The 23,819-nt window shown below is 30.7% G+C and overlaps 1 protein-coding gene across 1 annotated transcript; it reads left to right on the forward strand.

The window, feature by feature from the left end:
- Positions 1–11,168: 11,168 nt before the first annotated feature.
- LOC143069862 (alpha-2A adrenergic receptor-like) lies at positions 11,169–12,733 on the forward strand. Its single transcript, XM_076244667.1, has 2 exons — positions 11,169–11,197; positions 11,935–12,733. The coding sequence occupies exons 1-2, from the start codon at positions 11,169–11,171 to the stop codon at positions 12,689–12,691; spliced, it is 786 nt and encodes a 261-aa protein (XP_076100782.1). The 3' UTR covers positions 12,692–12,733.
- The last annotated feature ends 11,086 nt before the right edge of the window (positions 12,734–23,819 follow it).

Raw genomic sequence — 23,819 nt, forward strand, 5'->3', positions numbered from 1 at the left:
GCGCGTTTGAAATTCGCACAGGTAGACATAAAAATAATTTTGTCGTTCAGAGTATGACGGCATACATAAATTTAGAGTCACGTTAAGTAGATATAACAGAAAACAGATTTAACAGTAAAAGTAATAATAATTAATAAAATAATTGTGTGGTTTTATAACTACATTCATAGATCTAATCACAAATTTAGTTTTCTATGTTGTGTCTTGTGTACTATTATTTGTCTGTTTGTCTTTTTTCTTTTTAAGCCATGGCGTTGTCAGTTTGTTTTCGATCGAATGAGTTTGAATGTCACTCTGGTATATTTCGCCCCTCTTTTACAATATTGGTAAGATAACCTTTACTAATAAGTTTGCCTAAAAGTTAGACAAGTTAACACGGATGATATAGCGAGTTCTGTGTTTTAGTACAATATTACCGTTTAATTTAGAATATGAAATATCGTTTTTCTAAAGGTACAGCTAAATTTACTAATAAAATCTTTAGTTCTGTGTGTAATATCGTGTGGACTGATACCTGTATTTTCTTTAGACGTAGGTTTTTACTGTTGATCGTCAATTTGTAAGTTCATCTTTTACCCCCCCCCCCCTCCTTTTTCCCTTTTTCTTGGTATCTTGTGTTGTATTGAAATTGATACTTATCACAAAAGGCTTTAAGCTATCGAAACCAAAATTTTAGATGAGGAATACTATGTCAACATTTAAGTAGTTTGCTGCATATCATTCTTAACAAATGCCAAGCATGATATTCTAATTCATTGTAACAAAACCGTTGTTAAAAATATGATCCATACATATTTGGTCTCTGGTGGAAAGATATCCCACTTGTCATTATACCACTTATTATTTTCACTGTCATAAACATCAAAGTGTAGAGATTCTCATCGTTAGGAAAAATATATTGATTTAAATTTTTTTTTTTTACTTCCTTTATACTGATAACTTACAATTAATTGGCAATTTTTTTCTTCATTATATGATTTGTTTCTTGTTTATTATCTTCGTACTCCTTTACAGTGTCTTTATCAAAACAAAAGTTGTGTTATTCTATTGTTTATAACATCATCTTCTGGAAAACATATGAAATTCTCGTTTATAAATTTTGGTTCGAATTAAAAGTTCATTCAATAATAATAAAATTGTTTTTTCTAATGGGAAATGACGACATTTTCAAAGAAACTAATTTACAATATTAAACATCCTTTGGAAGGATAATGAATACAAGTCTGTTTGATCAATAAGCTCAGGTATAAAAGTATTTCCGAACTTTTATTATTTCACTTTATATCTAGAAAACCAATAATTAACAGCATCATAATCAAAATTCCCGGCAGTTCCAGCTCCGATCCACATACTACTCTACAATAATATTGGTGTCACCAAAGGAAAACAGTTCCGGAACAGAATCGATCAGTGTACGGATCTAAAAGACAGAAGTTACCTATTTCACTGAACTCATAGGAGGATCAACATTTCACCTCAATTCGTGCTATAGAAAAAAGTAATAGAGCTGTAGTCTGCATTACATTTTAACGAATGGAGAATTGAAAATTATTTTTGAAAGAAAACATCGTTTTAACTAGTTTATAAACAATCGAAAGTGGTTTGAGCTAAGCAAGTAAGACAAAGGAAGCTGCCTGCAACTGGAAAAAATATGAGCAACAAAACTGAAGAACTTCCAGAATTTGTTCCTTCTAGTAAGAATATAGCCATTATTATTATACTTACCGCTTTAGTACTCGTGACTATAATAGGAAACTTTTTTGTTTTGTTAGCTTTCATAATAGAGTCAAAGTTACGAAAGGAAGCTTTCAACTATTTTATATTCAATCTAGCAATAACGGACTTTTTAGTAGCTATAACAGCCATGACGTTTTACATGATAGATACAGTTTTAGGATACTGGCCTTTTGGACCAGCCATGTGTGCCTTTTGGATATATGCCGACTATGCCATGACTTTTGCTTCGGTTTTCACCTTGACGGCCATTTCTATTGACAGATTCTGGTCGGTCACATGGCCCATCCATTACCGCAATAATTCATCAATTAAGAAGACGATCATTATGATTGCCATTGTATGGTAAGTATAAAACATTTACTCTACAATTTAAACTAACTTGACACTAAGCCTACATTGCCTTAGCTCTTTTGGATTATTAGTTTTTGGTACCCCCTGATTTTATCTTTCAACTGTTTTTTTTTTATACGAACGCACTTTATAACACAATGTTGACTGCTTTGACATTTTCACCCATTTTGTCTGTTTGTTTTGTTCACGCATCGTTGTCAATATAATGGAATTTCATACGACTGTCGTACAAGTGAGAGGTTTAGCGCTATAAAACCAGGTTCAATCTACCATTTTCTACACACGAAAATGTCTATACCGAGTCAGGAAAATGACAGATCTATGTTATCCGTTCGTTTGATGTGTTTGAATTTTTGATTTTGCCGTTTGATTAGGGAGTTCAGTATTTTTGTAATTTTACTTTTTTTAGTCTAAATATATAGACGATGCATGCGTTTAAAGGAACGGTTTATTAGCCTGTTTTTAACCGTTTTTTAAATATTGACGTGTATTACCTATTCACTGTTGCATTATCTTATTTTGACTTTTCAAACCTTTAGAGTTAACTATTTTAAACTGTGACCACCCAAGCGAAAGTTCATAAATAAACTCATCATAGATACCAGAACTGAATTTTGTATATTCGCCAGACGCATGTTTCGTCTACAAAAGACTCATCAGTGACACTCGAATCCAAAAAAGTTACAATTACAATACGGCTATTACCATTGACAAAAACAATCGACACTCGATTTGATGAAATCGCCTTTAAGGAGCTTTTTTTAAAGCCATAGTTGATAATAAAAATAAACCAAGTCAATCTAAACATCGTTTACTTTTCTGCATTGGCTATTGGTATAGGGGGTGAGATCTCATAAACATGTTTAACCCCCGCCGTATTTTTGCGCCTGTCCCAAGTCAGGAGCCTCTGGCCTTTGTTAGTCTTGTATTATTTTTAATTTTAGTTTCTTGTGTACAATTTGGAGTTTAGTATGGCGTTCATTATCACTGAACTAGTATATATATTTGTTTAGGGGCTAGCTGAAGGACGCCCTCGGGTGCGGGTATTTCTCGCTGCATTGAAGACCTGTTGGTGACCTTCTATTGTTGTCTGCTCTGACGTTACGCACGGTAATGCGTTCGGATTAAAATTACGTTATCATATGATTTAAGAACAGCAACCATTTGCCTATACAAAATAAAATCACCAACATCCATATATCAACAGAAAGGCCCGGACATGTTTTTCTTGTTTCAAGTTAATTCTATAAATTTTTGCACCATACATTTATTTTATTGAACAGACAAATCTTACTTTTACGTTAAAAATTGCATGTCCGGCGTAACATTTCAAATTAAATAAAATGCATTTTTCTATGTATCGTTGTAATTTTGCACATAAAATCTGCGAAATTTAGTATATCAGCTTCCTAATAGATTTATATTATAACATCATAACCGTTTTTTTGGTATTGGCTGAAATTTGAAGCAAGCCTTCAACGAAATATTCAGCAGAGGAACCTGTCTTAATGTGTTATGAGGAAAGTTTATCAACATTTCAGTTTTATTATTATCCCTCTAAAGTAATAAAACCATATTAAAACTATACTCAATAGAAAGTTCTGTAAAAGATAAACATTTCCAATGTTTCAAATGTAAAAAAAAACCGTTTTCTTGAAGCAGAATGTTTAAAAATCGAATGTCTAGCCACTATGTCCAAACGTAATTTTTGTCCATTCCTTAGGTGAAACATGTTGTATAAATACTAAATGTGCATTTGTAATACAAAACTAACATATTTAGAAGATACAAACTATAAGTTCATACAAATGGCTAAATGAGTCGAGTGTTTTCACAAACATGATGACCGTACAATTTTTTTCGGAAAGCATTCCCTATGTCTAGCCATTATGTCCAAGGGCGTCGTTTTGACGTTTCTGCACAGTGGCGTCTTTTATACAAATACACACTATTTACGAACTGTTTAGGCAGTTAAAATGATGCCGGGAAATGTTGATTCCAAAATGGTCTGCTGAATCAAAATAACACTCAGATTAGAAAAACACACAAACATAAGGAATAAACCCTTTATAGACATAGGGGAAAAGGGGGGAAGGGCCGAGGAATAATTTCTTATGGTTAAAAGTTTTCACGCAAATCTAAAACACCTTTATAGATTAGAAACCGATTGGAATCCAAGGTACAATGGTCTTATAATTTTTAAAGAATTAAATAAATACGTATTTGTAAAATAAAACCATCAGTGCTAAAAAGATAGATAACTAGTCTGAAAACTCGCACAGACACATACAAATATTGAACAAAAGTGAGTTTAATCTAAAATAAAACCATTTCAACTAAAATCCTTATAAAAAGAAATATTGCTGAATTATTATAAGACCCATTTTTATGAAATAAATACCATAAGTGTTTATGTTCAATTTGTCAAAAAAATGTTCAGCTATATTTTTGTTTTCATGTGTCCCTCCGGGAGCAAGATTTTTTTTAAAGGTTGCTATGTATCCTATCCAAAATAAAATTGGAAAAATTTGCTTTTGTTTTCATCCTATTACAGATCAGAAAATAAAAACGATCCTTACTTAATTGCCTTATACATGATAAATTTTGAAACATATCTTCAGCTTATTGTATTTATTTGATAAAAGTCGATTGAGTAGGTTTTCCGCTCTTGATAACAAAATGTCAAAGTTAGTATATATGGCGTCACATTTGTCAATTATACATGTTACGTCTTGAGACGCAATACCGTGCGTCACGTCTCTATGGTCGGGTTGTTGTCTCTTTGACACATTCCCCATATCCATTCTCAATTTTATGTAGATATTTATGTCGAGAAAACTTGAATGGTTTATTAATTCTTAGACTTCAATATAAATAGAATACCTTTAAAAGTTTCTTTGTATTTATACTAGACGTACACTATGATGTATAGCTGTATACTTAATAACGTGGGAACCTGACATGCTTTGTATTCGATAATGACTGAATGGAACAAAAATGTAAAGAAGAGAAATTAAAAATTTAAATTCCGTTGCTTGTGCATACGCATTTTATGATATATGACTAACATAATCTACTAGCGCATTCACGTCATCAAGAAACAATACCTTAATGCATTTAATGTAATTTTACTATGGTTAATGCTACCTTTGATTGTGAATTTTCGTTTCCTTATACGTAAGTGAATAATTTGCCAATTTTAATTCGTAAAAGACGAATAATCGAATAGTTTCAATATATCAAAACTTATTAATACCAGGGAGAAGCATACATATGTACATTTCTTAATTTTTCTGATATTTTCATTTAGTTTGATATACTTTTATATTTCGTCTGCTCTAAAACTTTAGGCCAAATATTTTTAAATTTTTTTTAAGAATGGTGATTTGTAGATTCTATTAAAACAAATAAAACAAATCAAGTTATTGCATTTTGAAATTAGTGTTTAGCTGTTTTCAATATGTAGTGCTAGTATCCAAAGTTGTGTACAAGCACTTTATTTTACACGGATGATACATAATTGAACATGAAGATTCCAAAAACGGTTACTTCGGACTTTGTTTTATCAGATTTAAGCCGTAGTTTGGTATATTTCATGGACCGTTTTAAGGACGTTTTTTTCAACAACCAATCGGCAATCACATGGGAACAAACTGTGTTCCTTATCTTGCTGACTTGTCCCTTCATTCATGTGAGGTTGACTTAATACAGGATTGCGATAAATGAAGTAATCAGTATCCGCTATATAGATGATGTTCCCTCACTAAGAATTTGGTGACTGTGTTGAACGGATCTATCCCATCGAACATGAGATAAAGTATACAAAAGATACAGCTGTTCATCATATCTTAACTAACATCTAGAAATTGACAATGAGGGTCAATTCAACACTTAACGACTTACGGAGAATATATATCCCAGTTGATACGATATTCCTTGGTTTGTATTACCTATTATTATTTCCTTGATAGAAGGTTGCAGCTGACGAGAAATCTATTAAACCAATTGTTTAAAATGGTGAAATTACAATTATACCTGCGTACGTTGTACGGACGCCATCACGAGTTGTTTGGTCGTTATGAAATATCCGTTACACAAATAACTGAGGAATATGTTCTTAATGTCGTAACTACAATCCTGTCTCTTTTCCCGAATTCAAACCACCAAATTAGACTTATTACCTGGTTTGTACTAACATCAGCAACATAACGAGTGCCACAGGTGGAGCAGAATCAGCACCTGAGATAACCCTCAGTTTTTTGTAGGTTTGTGTTGCTTAGTCTTTCGATTTCTGTGTTGTATTACAAAATGTATGTGTACTCTTATTTGTCTGTTTCTTTTTTTTAGCCATGGCGTTGTCAGTTTATTTTCGACTAATGAGGTTACATGTGCCTCTGATATCTTTCGCCTTTGTTTTATCGGTTTGGAAGTTCATGTTTTAAGTGAAATCTCGGGATTTTTACTAGCTGAAGACAACATAAACTTTATTTTGGGATATATCTAAATATTTAGTTATTTTGCTTAAATTTTTTTACTATACATGCATTCTGTTTTGATATTATCTTCATTTTTTGAATATATGCTTTGTTCGTCATTTATATCCTGTTCGTTATTTGAAAAAAATGTGAAGTTGGTTCAAAAATTCAATGTTCTACATTCAACATTCCTTTGTTTGCAATTTTTTATTTCAGTTTAAAGAACGTGTTTATTTTTGATAGTACTGTGACCCTCTTTTGTATTGTGTCTGAACTGTTATGTTGATATCTCTTTGGTGTTTATCTGACATTTCTTTTATTCACAAAATAAGCACAGAAAGTTTTCAGGGATAGAATACCAAACCTAATCATTTTTTTTCTCTCACCTTTCTGTTTAGTAAATGAATAAACATCAAGCCTGTCATTCTATATTCAATAGTCATATTACTTACCGAAAGCACAAAACATAATGATTAAAAGAAAAAAAATCATCCGAGTTGATTTCAAAAGCTTTAGAATTTATGCATGTTCACTTGATTAGAGTTAAGAGGACCTAAAAAGAACCATTTGCCTGAAGAATGTAATGAGATTTATTGTTTGCAGGTATACATCACGCATCTAAGTTTCTTCTTCTTCAGTTTTAATCGTTTGATGTTCATAGTTCAGATTAAAGATTAAAATGATGAAGAAAAGATTATGATCATTTTAACACAGTAGGAATTGACATAGGATGATGGAAAACAATTTGCAAGTTGAATACTAGTATTGAAATCGAACGTGAATGTTCAAATCGAATGTTGAATTTTGAAATCGAATAATGAAATTCATTATTTACTGTCATGACTGTTATTATAAATCGAATGTAAACAATTTCGACGTGGAATGTTCATAATATGAACATTAAACAAAATAGATTAAAGAAAAACAAATTGTTATAAGGATTTCTTTTTTTAATAGAAATGTTTTATCATTTTGAATATTGAACCAACTTCACATCCATGGGATTTAAGTCGATGCTCCTTTTTTTAAATTCCGTTTAGTTGTGGTAAACTGTATTAGTTTGAGTCATTTGTTCATTCATATTTTTGACGACTTTAACTTTCTTCATAACGAATTTAATATGCTTCTGTACTTTTGTAAGAATTATCGATGACGAGTTACAAACTAAGGTTGTGGTCCTGTAATTGCCATCTCAATAGGCTAATCTTCAAAATTTGTTATTCCAAAAAACAACGTAGATTTTTTCCATGTACATATGCATTTAGTGGTGTTTTAAAATGATTTCATGCACACCTTGCCACGAAAAAAAAAAGGGTCAATCAACCTTGAGGTCAAAACTTCATTTTTCTAATTTCTGTTTGTTATTTTCATCCGACCCCGAGATCCTTCCCTCGGCCTTGTTTAATTTCTGAAAAAGATGCCAAACTTTTGTTACATTTATATAGACGTACTTTGCCAAAATAAAGATTTTTCTATGCTTTTTCCAAAAATAAAATAAAAAGTATGTGTCACAGTGCTATTTTTCAAGCTACGGGTAGTACGAATTAATCCATATTTGCTTAGATTGTTCATTAAAAAACAGATTGATAAAATTTTGAAATGAAATATGAAAAGATAGGTTTTATAATATGCTTGAAACGATAAAAGGAAAACAAGTTGTGTCACCACAAAAATATCCCTTTCAGACCAGTATAAAAACTTTTACTAAAAGAGTTATCCCCCCTGAAATTGCAAAGTTGAAAAATTATTCTAAAAACAAAAATACTTGGTATCTATTTAAACATTTTGGATAATGCAATAAATCAACAATAATTTATTTTTCTATAAATAAACAGTCTAACCGATAAATTGCAAATCTGTCTACAAATTTCCAGACTTGGAAAAAATCTAAACCGATTATTTATGGCGATTGTACAATCCAAGAAGGTGGTATACCATGAATTTACATTAAATGCAGTGCAATAATCAGACAATTTTATTTTCCTGCATCTTTTCATGCACTGGAAAGTGAAGTTGTAATACCCTTACCTTAATATTAAAATCATAAAGCAATGACCTCCAAGCTTAATAAGGGAGGAAATTCCGATTTAATGTTTTCGACGAACCCTTTCAACCAATTATATATGTTTCGACCCTTACATTTTAGTGCATATATATGTTGTTGGTATCGTATAAGGTTACGGAAGAGAAGCAATAAGAATCCAAAAAAGAATATAACGAGCAATGTGTAAGAATAAATTTCTCTCTTTCTTTTATGGTGCGAATGTATAGTTAAAACAAGAAAAACAGTGTTCGGGGATATAACTCTCCCAAATAAAAGTGTTCGTTAAAGAGGATCAGTTTCCAAAGCATGTAGAATGTACTATTATCATTTACAAAATATTTAAGCGACATCTTTTGAAACAACAAATACATCGCAAGAACAAACAACAAATACAGCGCAAGAACAAACAACAAATACAGCGCAAGAACAAACAACAAATACAGCGCAAGAACAAACAATAAATACAGCGCAAGAACAAACAACAAATACAGCGCAAGAACAAACAACAAATACAGCGCAAGAACAAACAACAAATACAGCGCAAGAACAAACAATAAATACAGCGCAAGAACAAACAACAAATACAGCGCAAGAACAAACAATAAATACAGCGCAAGAACAAACAACAAATACAGCGCAAGAACAAACAATAAATAGACTGAACAAAAAAATCAGAAAAAAATCAAAAGTTTTTTTTTTTTAATAATACTAGCAATTACAACAAAGTTAAAAAGGACTTTCCACTCAAAAGTTGAAAGACCTGATTAAATCCTGATATTAAATAGGATTACAGGAGATCGTCAATAATTATTATATACCTAACTGATTATCACTCATATCAATTTTCATTTCTCTGTATTATATTTTTTATTGTTGATTTTGTATATTTCTATGGCATTTCAATGAAAATCTATATTTCGTATTCTCCAGACGATATTGCATGTTTTTTTTATCTGAGAATATGCACGTATACATTGCCCAAACAATTAAGTATCTATAGTCCCTTTAACGGCTACTTACGAATCAATTACCATGGGCGATATTTTGTATGAAATTAATTATCTTCTTAAAATGTCTTTATATCAATTTAGTTTTTCATTTTCGCAATTTTCAAGTTTAGTCGTAATGAATAGGAATATTCTCTTTGTTTCTATAATATGCTTATATATACAAGATGTCATTTCAAAGATGTAAACACATGTTACAAAGATCCCCAAAACAAACGAATACTTTCGTATTGTACAATAATTGTTAGTTACTAATGTCAGTAACACGTTTACTAACCATTATTATATGATATTAAACTTTGAAGGTTTGACCCCCAAACAATGACTTTTAATCGCTTTTATGAATATTTAAATAAACAAATTAGTGAATTAGTAAAGAAAGAAAAAAAGAAAGAAGGATGGAAAGGAAAAAATATAGAAGGAATGAAAACGAATGAAAGGCAGAAAGAAAGAAACAAGTAGACCCTTTTATTTTTTACGAAAGAAAGAAAGAAAGAAGTAGAAACATTTTATTTGAAACTAAGCACACACTATATGGTGTTAGTTTCATTTATTGTTTAAAATCAATCTCTGTGTTCTGGAAACCAATGTTCACTGAAACCAAAATATCATTAAATGCAGTAACTGAATATCTTACGTTAATCATTTGTTTTCTTGCCATAATGACAAATTATGAAATACCCCTTTTTTTGCTCACTTCAGTGATCCTGTTGTTCCTTTATTTTCCTGTAATAGTTGACGTGGTTCCGTCGGTTTAAAGTTGTTACCTGTCTTTGTTTTTTTCCCAATTTATTTATGACTTTTCAACACCGGTATACTACTGTTGCCTTTATTTAGTCTAGGTAATTTTTATGTTGTATATCTTCCCGTCGTTTGGGTCATGGTGTTGTCTTTTTATTTTCTTATGGATTTGCATGTTTTCATGGTACATTTTAAAAAACAAACTGATTTTGTACAACATATATAATAAAAGATTGAACTATCATTTTTTGATTTTTTGTGCGTATTTCAAACATATTTTTATATTCTTCGTACATTAATAATACTACGCCAGAACTTGTTGGACAACCAATTTAAAGTACAACAAATGCAAAGTAGTACATTGAAAAAGTAAAATAGTTTGGTATTTCAGTTATTACATTTTTTTTATACATAGAACGCATAGTACATTCTTAAGCCGAATCTCGGCCATTATTATATCAAAATTTGACAAAAAGCATAGACATTAGATCATTCACTCACATTAAAATGTCCATGATCTTAATAATTTAAAAGATCTAGATTGCATTTCTGTAAATATAGACAATGCAATTTCCCATAGGAACTTCGTTTACGACTTTAACTGAGCCACTTTTACCATGAAGTTCCTTGAACATTATATCCTGGAATGGAAAGTTGATATGCACTACTATATTTCACAGGTCAAAACAAGGCTGTAGGACATATTTTTAACATGTATATGCATGCCCCAAACCTCTGAGAGTTTAAACTTATCCTTAAATACTGTATTACCCCTCCCTTCGCTTTATGTCCTCCTCAAAATTCGCCGCAAGCATGTGTTATGTACTAGTAACATTCTCAAGGTATGTGTCTATGAGATGAAACATAGAGATCATATCTTGGAACAAGGAAACAAAACAAAATATCAATGAATATCTCCGTGGTTTGTCAAAACAGCTGTATTTACAAAGTGCAACCTATACAGTTGGACGTTCCAGATCCAGATCGTTTAGCTTAAGCAAATGTTTGATCACACTAGAAATATTTCATGTGAATACAGTTTTACACTCAATTGTCAATTGCCATTGTAGATATTGAGCACAAGCGGCAAAAAATCATTGTATTGTATACCATCAAATCAATCTTTGATTCACTAATAACTTTTGAAAAGTTTCAATATCACTCATATCCTTTCTTAGGTGGTACAAATTTTTGAAGCATTCGAATTTATAAGAATACATTTAATATCGAGTCAATAAAAAAAGATGAAGACTTACATACCACAAATGTTCTTTTTCAAAAGGAAATTCGAGATCAAGATAAAAAAGATGAACAAACGATTCACCATTTCAGTCTAACGCTATATATCATGATGTACTATTTTTTTATGATTTCTGTATATATTGAATATAGCCCTTGATGATAGTTTACAGAGAGATGTTTGAAAATTCTCCAGATTGACTATTCCATACAATAACTGTTGTTTAAAGGTCATGAAGATTAATCAAAATATCACTGTACTATGTTTTAGATGGCTCTAATTATAAGGTTTAAATAAATTCCAAATCGTTTATGTTTTATGTTTTTTTCTTCATTTCAGGGTTATTGTGGTTACGATATGGACTCCACCATTTATTGGAGATCGACTGAAGCATAACGAAGAATATTCATGTATTTGGGAACCAAACGAAAACAGGGAGTTTATAATTGTAGTAGATGTGATAGGGCATTATTTACCATGCGCCCTTATGATCATTTCTTACGTTAAAGTTTTGACTGTAATGCGAAAAAGAGGGAAAATTAAACCTAAGATTCATTTGAACGCCAGGTCTACCATAAATGAACAACACTCGAATATCACAGTCACCAGTATTTACAGTAAAATAGAAGATCTCCCAATAAACAAGAGTACACAAAATCATTCCTCAAACGATACCACAAAGTCACCTGATAAAAACGTTACAAATAACCAGATTGTATTCATAAGTAGTTCACAAGATTATCGACCTGTTGCTCCAGACCAGCAGACGTCAACGTCATCATCTCAAACTACGCAGAGAACGCAAGGTGGAAATCGATGCACCAATGAACCAACAAATGATGTCAAGTATAACAAATCAGAGAGAAAGATTTTTATCACCTTGTCATATGTAGTTTTGAGTTATCTTACATTTTGGTTTCCGTTTTACGTGACATGGGATATATATGCGTTCCATCCCGATCTGGTTCCACCGTTACTATATACAGTGATGTTTTGGATGACATACTTAAACTCAACCCTTAACCCTATCATCTATGCTTATACCAATAAAGATTTTCGTCGTTCCTTTTGGAAAATAATGAGGTGCAAGTGTTAAACTATGACTTAGATGATGTTAGTTTTAACAAATTAACTCAAAACAACCTTAGACTGGCATGCGCCGAAAAGTAATCCTAAGGAAGTTGATGGTTTTCCTTAAATAAAGAACTAGAAGAACATCAGAAGGAATTTTAAAACGGATAAAAAGGGTTTATTATTTTTGTGAACAATTCTGTATTGAAAACTGTATTATAAGACATGCAAAAGTATTTGTTATAATGTTGTAATGAATTCTATTGTACAGTTTTATATGTAATAAGTTTTAGATTAATTTTTTAATATACAAGACATTTCTTGATATTCCTAAACGTAAGATTATAAAAACAGAAGAAGAAGTATACTTAACAACTTTTACCTTAGTTTGAACCTAGTTATTTACCTTTTACCTTAATTATTCATCTCTTATTTTTGTTTTTATTAATTATGTATTTGCATTGTATTTATTCGTTCATTGTGTTTTAATTTGTGTAATTACGTTTTTTGATTGAGTTAAGCCTTCCAATGGATATTTTATAGTGTGTCTTTCTATGTTGTGACGTTATACTGTTATTTCAGAAAAGGGAGAAGGTTTGGTACCATTAACACGTGTAATCCCGCTGCAATTGTTTGCACCTGTCCGAAGGCAGAATCTGATGTTCATTGGTTGTCGTCTGTCTATGTGGTTCATAAGGGTTTCTCGTTTCTCGTTTTTATATAGATAAGACCTATAATGTTTTTTTTAATAAATTGTTACTTGGTTGGAGAGTTGTTTCATTGGCACTCATACCACATCTTTCTATATCTATCTAATAACTACAAATAAAAAGTTACCACCCTCGCACTCGCCTATGCAATAAAAGAAGACAAAAAAATATTAAATTACAGAATGAAGTTCATGCAATTGTCGAGGAAGTATTAATAGTTATCTTGAGACATTATATATTCATTGATAGAACAAAACAATATTGAGTGTAAACGGCTATTAGGTCCGAGACCACAATTGTCACAAATGTAGTCCCTAGTGTTGACAGTGGGTTACTAGCCATTAATTTTTATACCCCTTCCAAAATTATTTCTCCATGTTCAAAGCCTCAAATTGCAAGTAGGGTGGGGAATTACACTGTAAAAAAATTGGGTCCAGAATTTTAAAGGAAAGTAGTGATTTGGTCCAGCCGAAAAAGGTTTAAAATTAGCACTTCGGAAGCTGTCAAAAAATTTCAAGTCGCCCTAAACATAAAATTGTCCATATTTTGAGTTAGAACCGATGAAGTTTTTTTATAATTTTAATACAATTTGTCCCAAAGTAGTACAACACACTGTAAAAGTTTCTTTGATAAAGCGCAGGTGGGATTGTTTTTATTATCATTTATGTTTTAAAAGAAATGCACTACGAAATAATTGTGGTCTCGGACCATTATCTTGCTGAAACCTGACAATGAAAATGATTTCTTATATACAGTTTTGAAATCGTATATCTGATTAAAGTTAAACACCCCTCTGCTATTTTACATAGAGTATAGTATAAAGATATTAGATATAATACTTCCGTTATATCAACATATAAAACGTTACACAACAACCAATTTTCATAGATGTAAATTATTGTTTTACATTGGTGATGTTTTCTCGTATATTCCAAAGACAAAATCTGTGAAAACAACAAAAAAATATAAAATTAATTAATTTAAAATGAAAAATTCTGTCCCAGGAAATGTTATTATCAAAGGTTACGAGCTCACTCGGTACAAATCTAATACAAGTCATTAGGTATACTCGTGTGGCCTTAAAACTTTGATAATTTAATCCAGGTTGAGAAACTATTATATAGGTATTATCAGTACACGTGTTGAATTAATTTAAGGCAACTGAAGTTAACTTAATATATTCAAATCTCGTAAATCGATTAGAGAAAGACAAATTACGGTCAGAAATAAAAATTAAGGGAGTCACATGAACTTTAAAGGAAGGAGACTAAGTGTTTCGTATATAAAACCGGTTCCTTATAGACATGCAGCAATTGTCATGTAAATTCTAACTCTAAATATAGTAAATGCAAAATGAAGAGCATTTTGTCATGTATTGTCTGTTGTAAGGATTATTTTGTATAGAAAATGGCATAAAAGATTAACATTACCGGAGAGATTGTGTTTTGAAAAGCAAGCAATTATTTGGTCGCGTGAGTCACTTATCGTTTGATGTACGGTGAATGTAAGCCACCCAATCATTACTGAACAGCGTCAGCCTCTTTTATTTCACAACACAGATTATTTGTCTCATTGACGACGGATACTGCGCTCACCTTTTTAATTTATTTTGGTATTGGGGAAATAGAGATATAATGCTGATTATAAAACGAGTTTCAAATGATTAGTATTTTTAATATATTTTTTCAATTTATTGCTATTTGTTTTAATACCAATACATGTTTACTAATTGATGATTTCATTGTGAAGGCATACATTTGACCTGTGACTTCCCTTTAAAGTTTGAAACTGATGTGAATATACTGAAATGATAAATGTCACATTAGAATTTCCTTATTATCAAGAGACTATAGCTTGGTTGCGTCTCTTAATATGCTGCTTGTTAACTTTTAAAGTTCAGTCTATGAAAGAAGCGAATCGATAAAAACTTTTCTTATATCACATAGCGATATTGTCTAATATCAATTGTAAATATGCAGACATTCCATGCGAAAAATGTTGTTTTCGGCAACGAAAAATTAAGAAAATACCAACTTTAAAACTTATTGTTCAAGTATAAACAACAATTGAGTCTAAATATCTATTCAGAAGTTAGTTAGAAGCAAACGTTTATGTCCGTGTAAAATTTGAAGTGCTGTGTTTTTCTTATATACATAAATATACAAATGCTATTATATCTAATATCAATGCGGTACTTTTAAAATATCATAGCGGTGTTTTTCTTATATCAATATTAGTAAAATTGAGAATGGAAATGGGGAATGTGTCAAAGAGACAACAACCCAACCATAGAAATGCCCCTTACGATGTAAAAGAGCGTCCATGCGGCAAGCTGATTAAGTTCATAGAGATATCGATTTACCAACGGGAAAAGTCTTTGATATCCAAAAAGAACCTTGTCAATATTTTTTTCTATGTTAATAATAAACACATTTTCTGTTTGACAAAATTTTTGATTTTCGTTGTATCTGAAGTTGTTCAATTTATAGTTTGAGGCTACTCAGTTTGTATCTTCAAAGTTCGGGACATCAGCATTTATACATTTTAATTCGTTTGGAATATTTATTTTACCATTTGAATATTCATTGTTATTTGGAGCTGTATTGGATTGGATTGTTTGAATGAATGTTTTTTTTCATTTAAGTAATGATATATTTTGTCTATTTCGATATTACCCATGTGGATAGGCTATAGCAGTGTGACCTCAATGGTGGATCCAGCCGTTTTCAAAAGGGGGTTCCTAACCCAGGATAAACGGGGGGGGGGGTCCAACCATGTGTCCCCATTCAAATGCATTGATCGGCCAAAAAAGGGAGTTTCCAACCCCCGGACCCCCCCCCCCCCTTGGATCCACCACTTGACCTATATAAGAATCTAATAGGTCGGCAGGCTATTTACAACCGCATATAAATTCCGCCATTGCATCATCACTTCAAATAGAATTGGTCGGTTAAACCATGTGATTGAAAACAATAGACTGAACAGGTTGTTAACACTTTCAACTATCAATAGGGTCAAGCATTATTTTCGAAATGATAAGTTCATGTAAGCGTTAATTTTGTTACAGATACGAAGTTTTAGTGATAATGATCCTCAAACATTAAGCCGGTCATGAACTAAGTTTGTGAATTATGTTTGCGGTTTTCTTGACATGCATTGTGACGTGTCATCGTATTCATTTTATATTAGAAAACTATAGCAGTTATATTAGAAAAGTATCACATTCATAAATGTTTGATATTAAAAAAATATCGCTATGATATAAGACAAACATCCCATTGATGTAATAAAATATTGCAGTATCTTTGACTTATAGGTGATTTTGGCTTAGCAAATAATTGAATTCATCTCAATTGCATTCCACTGAATTTGCTACGTGATATTTATTGAATGTGTACATCTACAAATGACAAATTGTGCATTTATGTTTCATTTATTCAACAATTCAATCTTCTTGTTTAACTACACCTTGCTTGTTATTATTACATAAAATAATTCATGGAAATTATACAGCAGACATATGTCGTGTTAAATGTCAACCTGTTTTAAGAAAAAAGTCATTACTTTATACCGAGAAATCTACCTTTCTTCTTACAAATGCTTACATTCGTCTGAAATTTCCCACAATGCAACTCGTTGATATAAGACAATATCGCTCGTTGATATAAGAAAAGTTTTTATCGAATCGCTTCTTCCATAGACTGAACTTTACAATTTATTCCAGTAAAACCGAGATAATTACACTAAATAACTTTCTTTTAATCTGTTAAATATACTAGTACATTAATACCATTCTCAATAAATGAATTTTATAATATCGTATAGCAAATCATATTATTTTGTATAGGAAAGTTAATTTGCCTACTTATATTCATGGTGACAGTAAGTTTAACTGTAAATAATTAATTAAAATAGATGGCAATATTTCATATCTCGACTGGTTGGTTCGCGCGATTTAAAAGTAAATAAACCGAACTAAAAGGAAAATTCCAAACAGAAAATCCTTCATCTAAAGACAAAATTAAAGTCTCAAACACCTCTATCGAATGGAAAACAATTTTGAACGGACGTAACGGGATTTTGGGTTTACACGTACGACTAGGACCTCAAAAATACCCTATTCATATATTGAAGTCTTGTAAAAATCACACAGTCCATGAAAATATTTCATAACAAAATCATAAACCATTGATATATTTGACGTATTCTAAAATTGAGAAAACCATTTCATACACTTCATATAGGAAGCGATCCCCTTCCCCGTAAATAACTTACGGTTACCATAACGATTTGGTCATTTGACACACAGTGTCTATGTTCCAACTCTTGAGTGACAATATTACCGGTTCTAAATTCAAATACCCGAATAGTCGTCTGATCTGTACATCTACTGATTGTGTTCTATTCCATAACGAAGCATTTTACTTAGTCTGGATTCATAATACAATGTGAAGCATGTTTTTCCTTTCAAAGGATCCGCTCCGTTTGGATTCGTGAACTTTGAATTTGTTTTTATTATATTTGTTTGTTATTGAAATTTGATTGTTGCCTCTTATTGATCTGAGTTGACATTAAAAGATGAAAGAATGACAACTATAACATGGACAGTGCTTGAGAAAGGTAACATGAATATATCATTGCAGTTAATTAGCAATAAAGTAATATATGTTTATGAGAAGATTTTTTAATAGATTCTTTCTGGATACAAAACATCAAAAGAATCCTTTGACAAACGATCCACAACAGTATGGAAATAGGGAGAGTGACTATGATTGCCAGTACAGTAATCCTCCATATAGAAGACAACACAAAGATGTAAAAAGTAAAATCACAACCACTTTGAACTCCGAGCAAAATTCAAAACGGAAAGTGCCTAATCAAATGGCATAATTAAAAGTTCAAACACACCAAACGAATTGATATCAACTGTCATATTCTAGACGATTCTAGAGCATATGAGATCCCCTTAAGCTTTATTTTTATAAGGTACATGTGCATGATGTTGCTCCATCTTTTGTACATTGTGTTTTGTAAACTGTTGTTTACTTTATACCAGTTTCCTTGTCACCAGTTTGTCATGAATTTTCTTTGGTATCTTCCACCTCTCTTGTAAAGTCTATATAGACCTTTATTAAACTTTTACAGTCTATATAGACCTTTATTAAACTCTTACAGTCTATATAGACCTTTATTAAACTCTTACAGTCTATATAGACCTTTATTAAACTTTTACAGTTTATATAGACCTTTATTAAACCTTTACAGTCTATATAGACCTTTATTAAACTTTTACAGTCTATATAGACCTTTATTAAACTTTTACAGTCTATATAGACCTTTATCAAACTTTTACAGTCTATATAGACCTTCATTAAACTGTTACAGTCTATATAGACCTTTATTAAACTCTTACAGTCTATATAGACCTTTATTAAACTTTTACAGTTTATATAGACCTTTATTAAACCTTTACAGTCTATATAGACCTTTATTAAACTTTTACAGTCTATATAGACCTTTATCAAACTTTTACAGTTTATATAGACCTTTATCAAACTTTTACAGTCTATATAGACCTTCATTAAACTCTTACAGTCTATATAGACCTTCATTAAACTGTTGCAGTCTATATAGACCTTTATTAAACTTTTACAGTCTATATAGACCTTTATCAAACTTTTACAGTCTATATAGACCTTTATCAAACTTTTACAGTCTATATAGACCTTTATCAAACTTTTACAGTTTATATAGACCTTTATTAAACTTTTACAGTTTATATAGACCTTTATTAAACTTTTACAGTTTATATAGACCTTTATTAAACTTTTACAGTTTATATAGACCTTTATTAAACTTTTACAGTCTATATAGACCTTTATTAAACTTTTACAGTTTATAAAGACCTTTATTAAACTTTTACAGTCTATATAGACCTTTATTACATTTTTACAGTCTATATAGACCTTTATTAAACTCTTACAGTCTATATAGACCTTTATTAAACTCTTACAGTCTGTATAGACCTTTATTAAACTCTTACAGTCTGTATAGACCTTAATTCAACTCTTACAGTCTGTATAGACCTTTATTCAACTCTTACAGTCTGTATAGACCTTTATCAAACTTTTACAGTCTATATAGACCTTTATTAAACTCTTACAGTCTATATAGACCTTTATTAAACTCTTACAGTCTATATAGACCTTTATTCAACTGTTACAGTCTATATAGACCTTTATTAAACTCTTACAGTCTATATAGAGCTTTATTAAACTTTTACAGTCTATATAGACCTTTATTCAACTTCTACAGTCTATATAGACCTTTATTAAACTTTTACAGTCTATATAGACCTTTATTAAACTTGTACAGTCTATATAGACCTTTATTAAACTTGTGCAGTCTATATAGACCTTTATTCAACTTGTACAGTCTATATAGACCTTCATTAAACTCTTACAGTCTATATAGACCTTCATTAAACTTTTACAGTCTATATAGACCTTTATTAAACTTTTACAGTTTATATAGACCTTTATCAAACTTTTACAGTCTATATAGACCTTTATCAAACTTTTACAGTCTATATAGACCTTTATCAAACTTTTACAGTTTATATAGACCTTTATTAAACTTTTACAGTTTATATAGACCTTTATTAAACTTTTACAGTTTATATAGACCTTTATTAAACTTTTACAGTCTATATAGACCTTTATTAAACTTTTACAGTCTATAAAGACCTTTATTAAACTTTTACAGTCTATATAGACCTTTATTAAACTTTTACAGTCTATATAGACCTTTATTAAACTTTTACAGTCTATATAGACCTTTATTAAACTTTTACAGTCTATATAGACCTTTATTAAACTCTTACAGTCTATATAGACCTTTATTAAACTCTTACAGTCTATATAGACCTTTATCAAACTTGTACAGTCTGTATAGACCTTTATTAAACTCTTACAGTCTGTATAGACCTTTATTCAACTCTTACAGTCTGTATAGACCTTTATTAAACTTTTACAGACTATATAGACCTTTATTAAACTCTTACAGTCTATATAGACCTTTATTAAACTCTTACAGTCTATATAGACCTTTATTCAACTGTTACAGTCTATATAGACCTTTATTAAACTCTTACAGTCTATATAGACCTTTATTAAACTTTTACAGTCTATATAGACCTTTATTAAACTTGTAAGTCTATATAGACCTTTATTAAACTTTTACAGTCTATATAGACCTTTATTAAACGTGTACAGTCTATATAGACCTTTATTAAACTTGTGCAGTCTATATAGACCTTTATTCAACTTGTACAGTCTATATAGACCTTTATTCAACTTCTACAGTCTATATAGACCTTTATTAAACTTGTACAGTCTATATAGACCTTTATTAAACTTGTACAGTCTATATAGACCTTTATTAAACTTTTACAGTCTATATAGACCTTTATTCAAAAAGAAGTATTTTATTTTCAGTGTTGACTGTTCCCAACTCAGCCTAAATATGCCATATTTGAGGCGCTGTGTTTAGAAATATTGGCATATTATGCTTAACAAAATAGATAATGCTCCCCATCATACCATCTACAGTAGGTTTACAGTTTATTGTTTTTGTTATACATTGTTCGAAGGAATAGATGGTTTAATTTTGATATCATAGTGTTTTTATCACTGTTATTCTTTTTCATTAGTGAGAGTATTTGTTATATCCAAGTTGTTATATTTTGAATTCCTTTCATCTTGGGGTCATAACTTTAATTTTCAATTTCAATAAGATACACTGAGAAATTTATCCCAAGAAGTGTCAAATCCCCGCTCAAAACACATAGTTTCTTGACTAAACCTTTCTTCCCTATCTAAACAACCTTTGTCTTGTCTAAATTTATATAAGACCTGAAAAATCTGTATATTTATCTAGGGTAAGGAGAGATGCATCTAAATATTTTGTTGATCCATCAAGTATAAGAGAAGTTTCATTTGTATATTGTTAAATAAGATACCCTGAGTCATTTATTGTGATTTTTTTCATTATTCCGTATAATTATACCTTGTAGCTCTACACGCAGTAAAAATATGATGGTGACAGGGAATCACCTTGTTTTTTTTTAGAGAGATGGTAATTTTGAGTTACTGTAGATTGAATTTAAGTTAATATATGGTCCGAAATTAAAAAAAAAAATGTTTTCACAAACTTGTTTTTATGACTTCAAAAATGTGGAGTTCACAATTTGATTCATTTCAATCAATTAAAATGTTCTGTGCATTTAAAAATATACTCCAAAGAAAATTATGAGTCATTTTGTTGTTGAGAATATATTTATCTGAATTTATATATGAATATTAAATACAGTGTGCATTTTTCAATACAAATTTTGAAACTGATAACTATTTGAAAAGTTTTCCTTTAAAGTATGTTTCTTTTTGTTTTAAGTATTAAAAAACCGGATTTTAAAATACAATTTTGTTGATATAAACAGTTAGCTTGACCCAAATATGTCAAATAAACAAAAACACATTGCTGGTGTATTTATGAAACGGAACATTTTACTTTTTTTATCAATATTCATGTGACCTTATTAAAATATGCTACTCAGAGATCAGTGATCAGTTTGCTGGAGTTTTTTTCTTGATAACATATTTGTTGAATTTAGAGAGAGACTTTTCAACAAATTGTCGGCATTCATATGGGCACGAACTGTGCGCCTCTCCTTGCCGACCTTTTTTTTTAAAATGAGTCGGAGTTTTTTCAGACATTTGTCAAAAATCAGAAGATCAAATAAGCCAGGTCAATTAATTTGACTTTCATATATATGGATGATGTTCTTTTCATTAATAATCCAAACGTTTCTGATTGGATTCCATTAAAATAACCTTGATGCTTGAAATTACAGAAACAACAAACACAGCTTCCTCTGCCTCATTTTAAGAACTATACCTCGAATTTGACATACACGATAATCTAAGTACTAGAATCTATGACAAACGAGATGATTTTGATTTTGAAACGATCAATTATCCCCACCTTAGTAGCAATACACCAACTTCACCTGTATATGAGTAATACATTTCCGAACTTATTCGGTATTCCAGAGCTTGCAGCTCCTTCTCAGACTTTGTAAAATGTCACCAGTGTCTAAGCAGAAAGTTGACAAACCCGGGGTATGTCAAAGAACGTCTCGTCATTTTTTTTCTAAAAACAAAGTTCATCGGAAGGTACCAAGATCTTGTTGATAAATGTTCCGTAACAATTTCAAAAATAATAAACAATAATCGTGAGGTATAGATTTTGGGTATTGATGTTGTTTATCATCTTAATAACATGTTATACTATTCTTTTATTGTCTTTATGTACATAACTTTTACTGATATCTGTTTGACTTGGCTCATTGTGTTATTTTTCTATGATAATTCTCATATTCTTGTCTTTCATTTTTGCTAATGTGCTTTGTCTTTATGCATTTTGGTGTTTATTTGATACATATAACGTGGCTCTGTACTTATACATCCCGTTCTTGTTCTATTGTAAAACAATTTTGTATTTTGATTTTGATTTTTTTTCTATGGTGCTTTGCATGACTTTTTATGTTTCTTTGATGCATATAAATATATGACGTGCCTCTGTACTTATGCATCCTGTCCTTGTGTTATTGCAGTATGGTAAATTTGTGTATTTTTGTCTTTATTTTTGCTAATATGCTTTGACTTTATGCCATTTTGTGCGTTTTTGTTACATATTTGTTTGTTTATATATGATTAAGGTTATAACACAAAGTTGACTGTTGTACCCCTATTTATGACATTCACTTTATGTCTGTTTGTTTTGTTCACAGATCATTGTCAATCCACCATTTTCTACCTAATAAAATGCCTCTACCAAGTCAAAATATGACAGTTGTTATCCATTCGTTTGATATGTTTGAGCTTTTGATTTTACCGTTTGATTAGATTCTTTCCTTCGGAGTCCAGTACTTTTGTGATTTAACTTTCTACACAAAGATATAAAAGATGGCACATAATGTGTATATTTTCTTTTGTGAATTTTGATACTTGTAATTTTTGTTAAGACACCCACTCTAAATAGGGTGTCTTAAATAAAATTACACGAAATCTTCTTTTCGTGTCTATGTCATGCTGTAGCAAATCTGTTCGGAAGTATAACCACCGACATCAAAGTTTGTAGAACAGGAGTAAATATAATCAGATGAAGTACACGGAGTTATAAAAATTATTAATGAGATCATCTGAATGTGTCGTGTTCATATCTGGTGATAAAGGGACACATGCCATTACAGGTAACTGCATATAAGTCTTGATGTGGCACTGTTAAGAATTCTTCACTTGTAAGTTATGTTTTGTAATATCCTCAAACATTCGAACAACTGGCAGTATAACCTGACTTTGAACAGTCATTTTGCTGAAAAAA

This window comes from Mytilus galloprovincialis, chromosome 3, assembly GCF_965363235.1.
Source record: "Mytilus galloprovincialis chromosome 3, xbMytGall1.hap1.1, whole genome shotgun sequence".
Taxonomy (NCBI): Eukaryota; Metazoa; Mollusca; class Bivalvia; order Mytilida; family Mytilidae; genus Mytilus; species Mytilus galloprovincialis.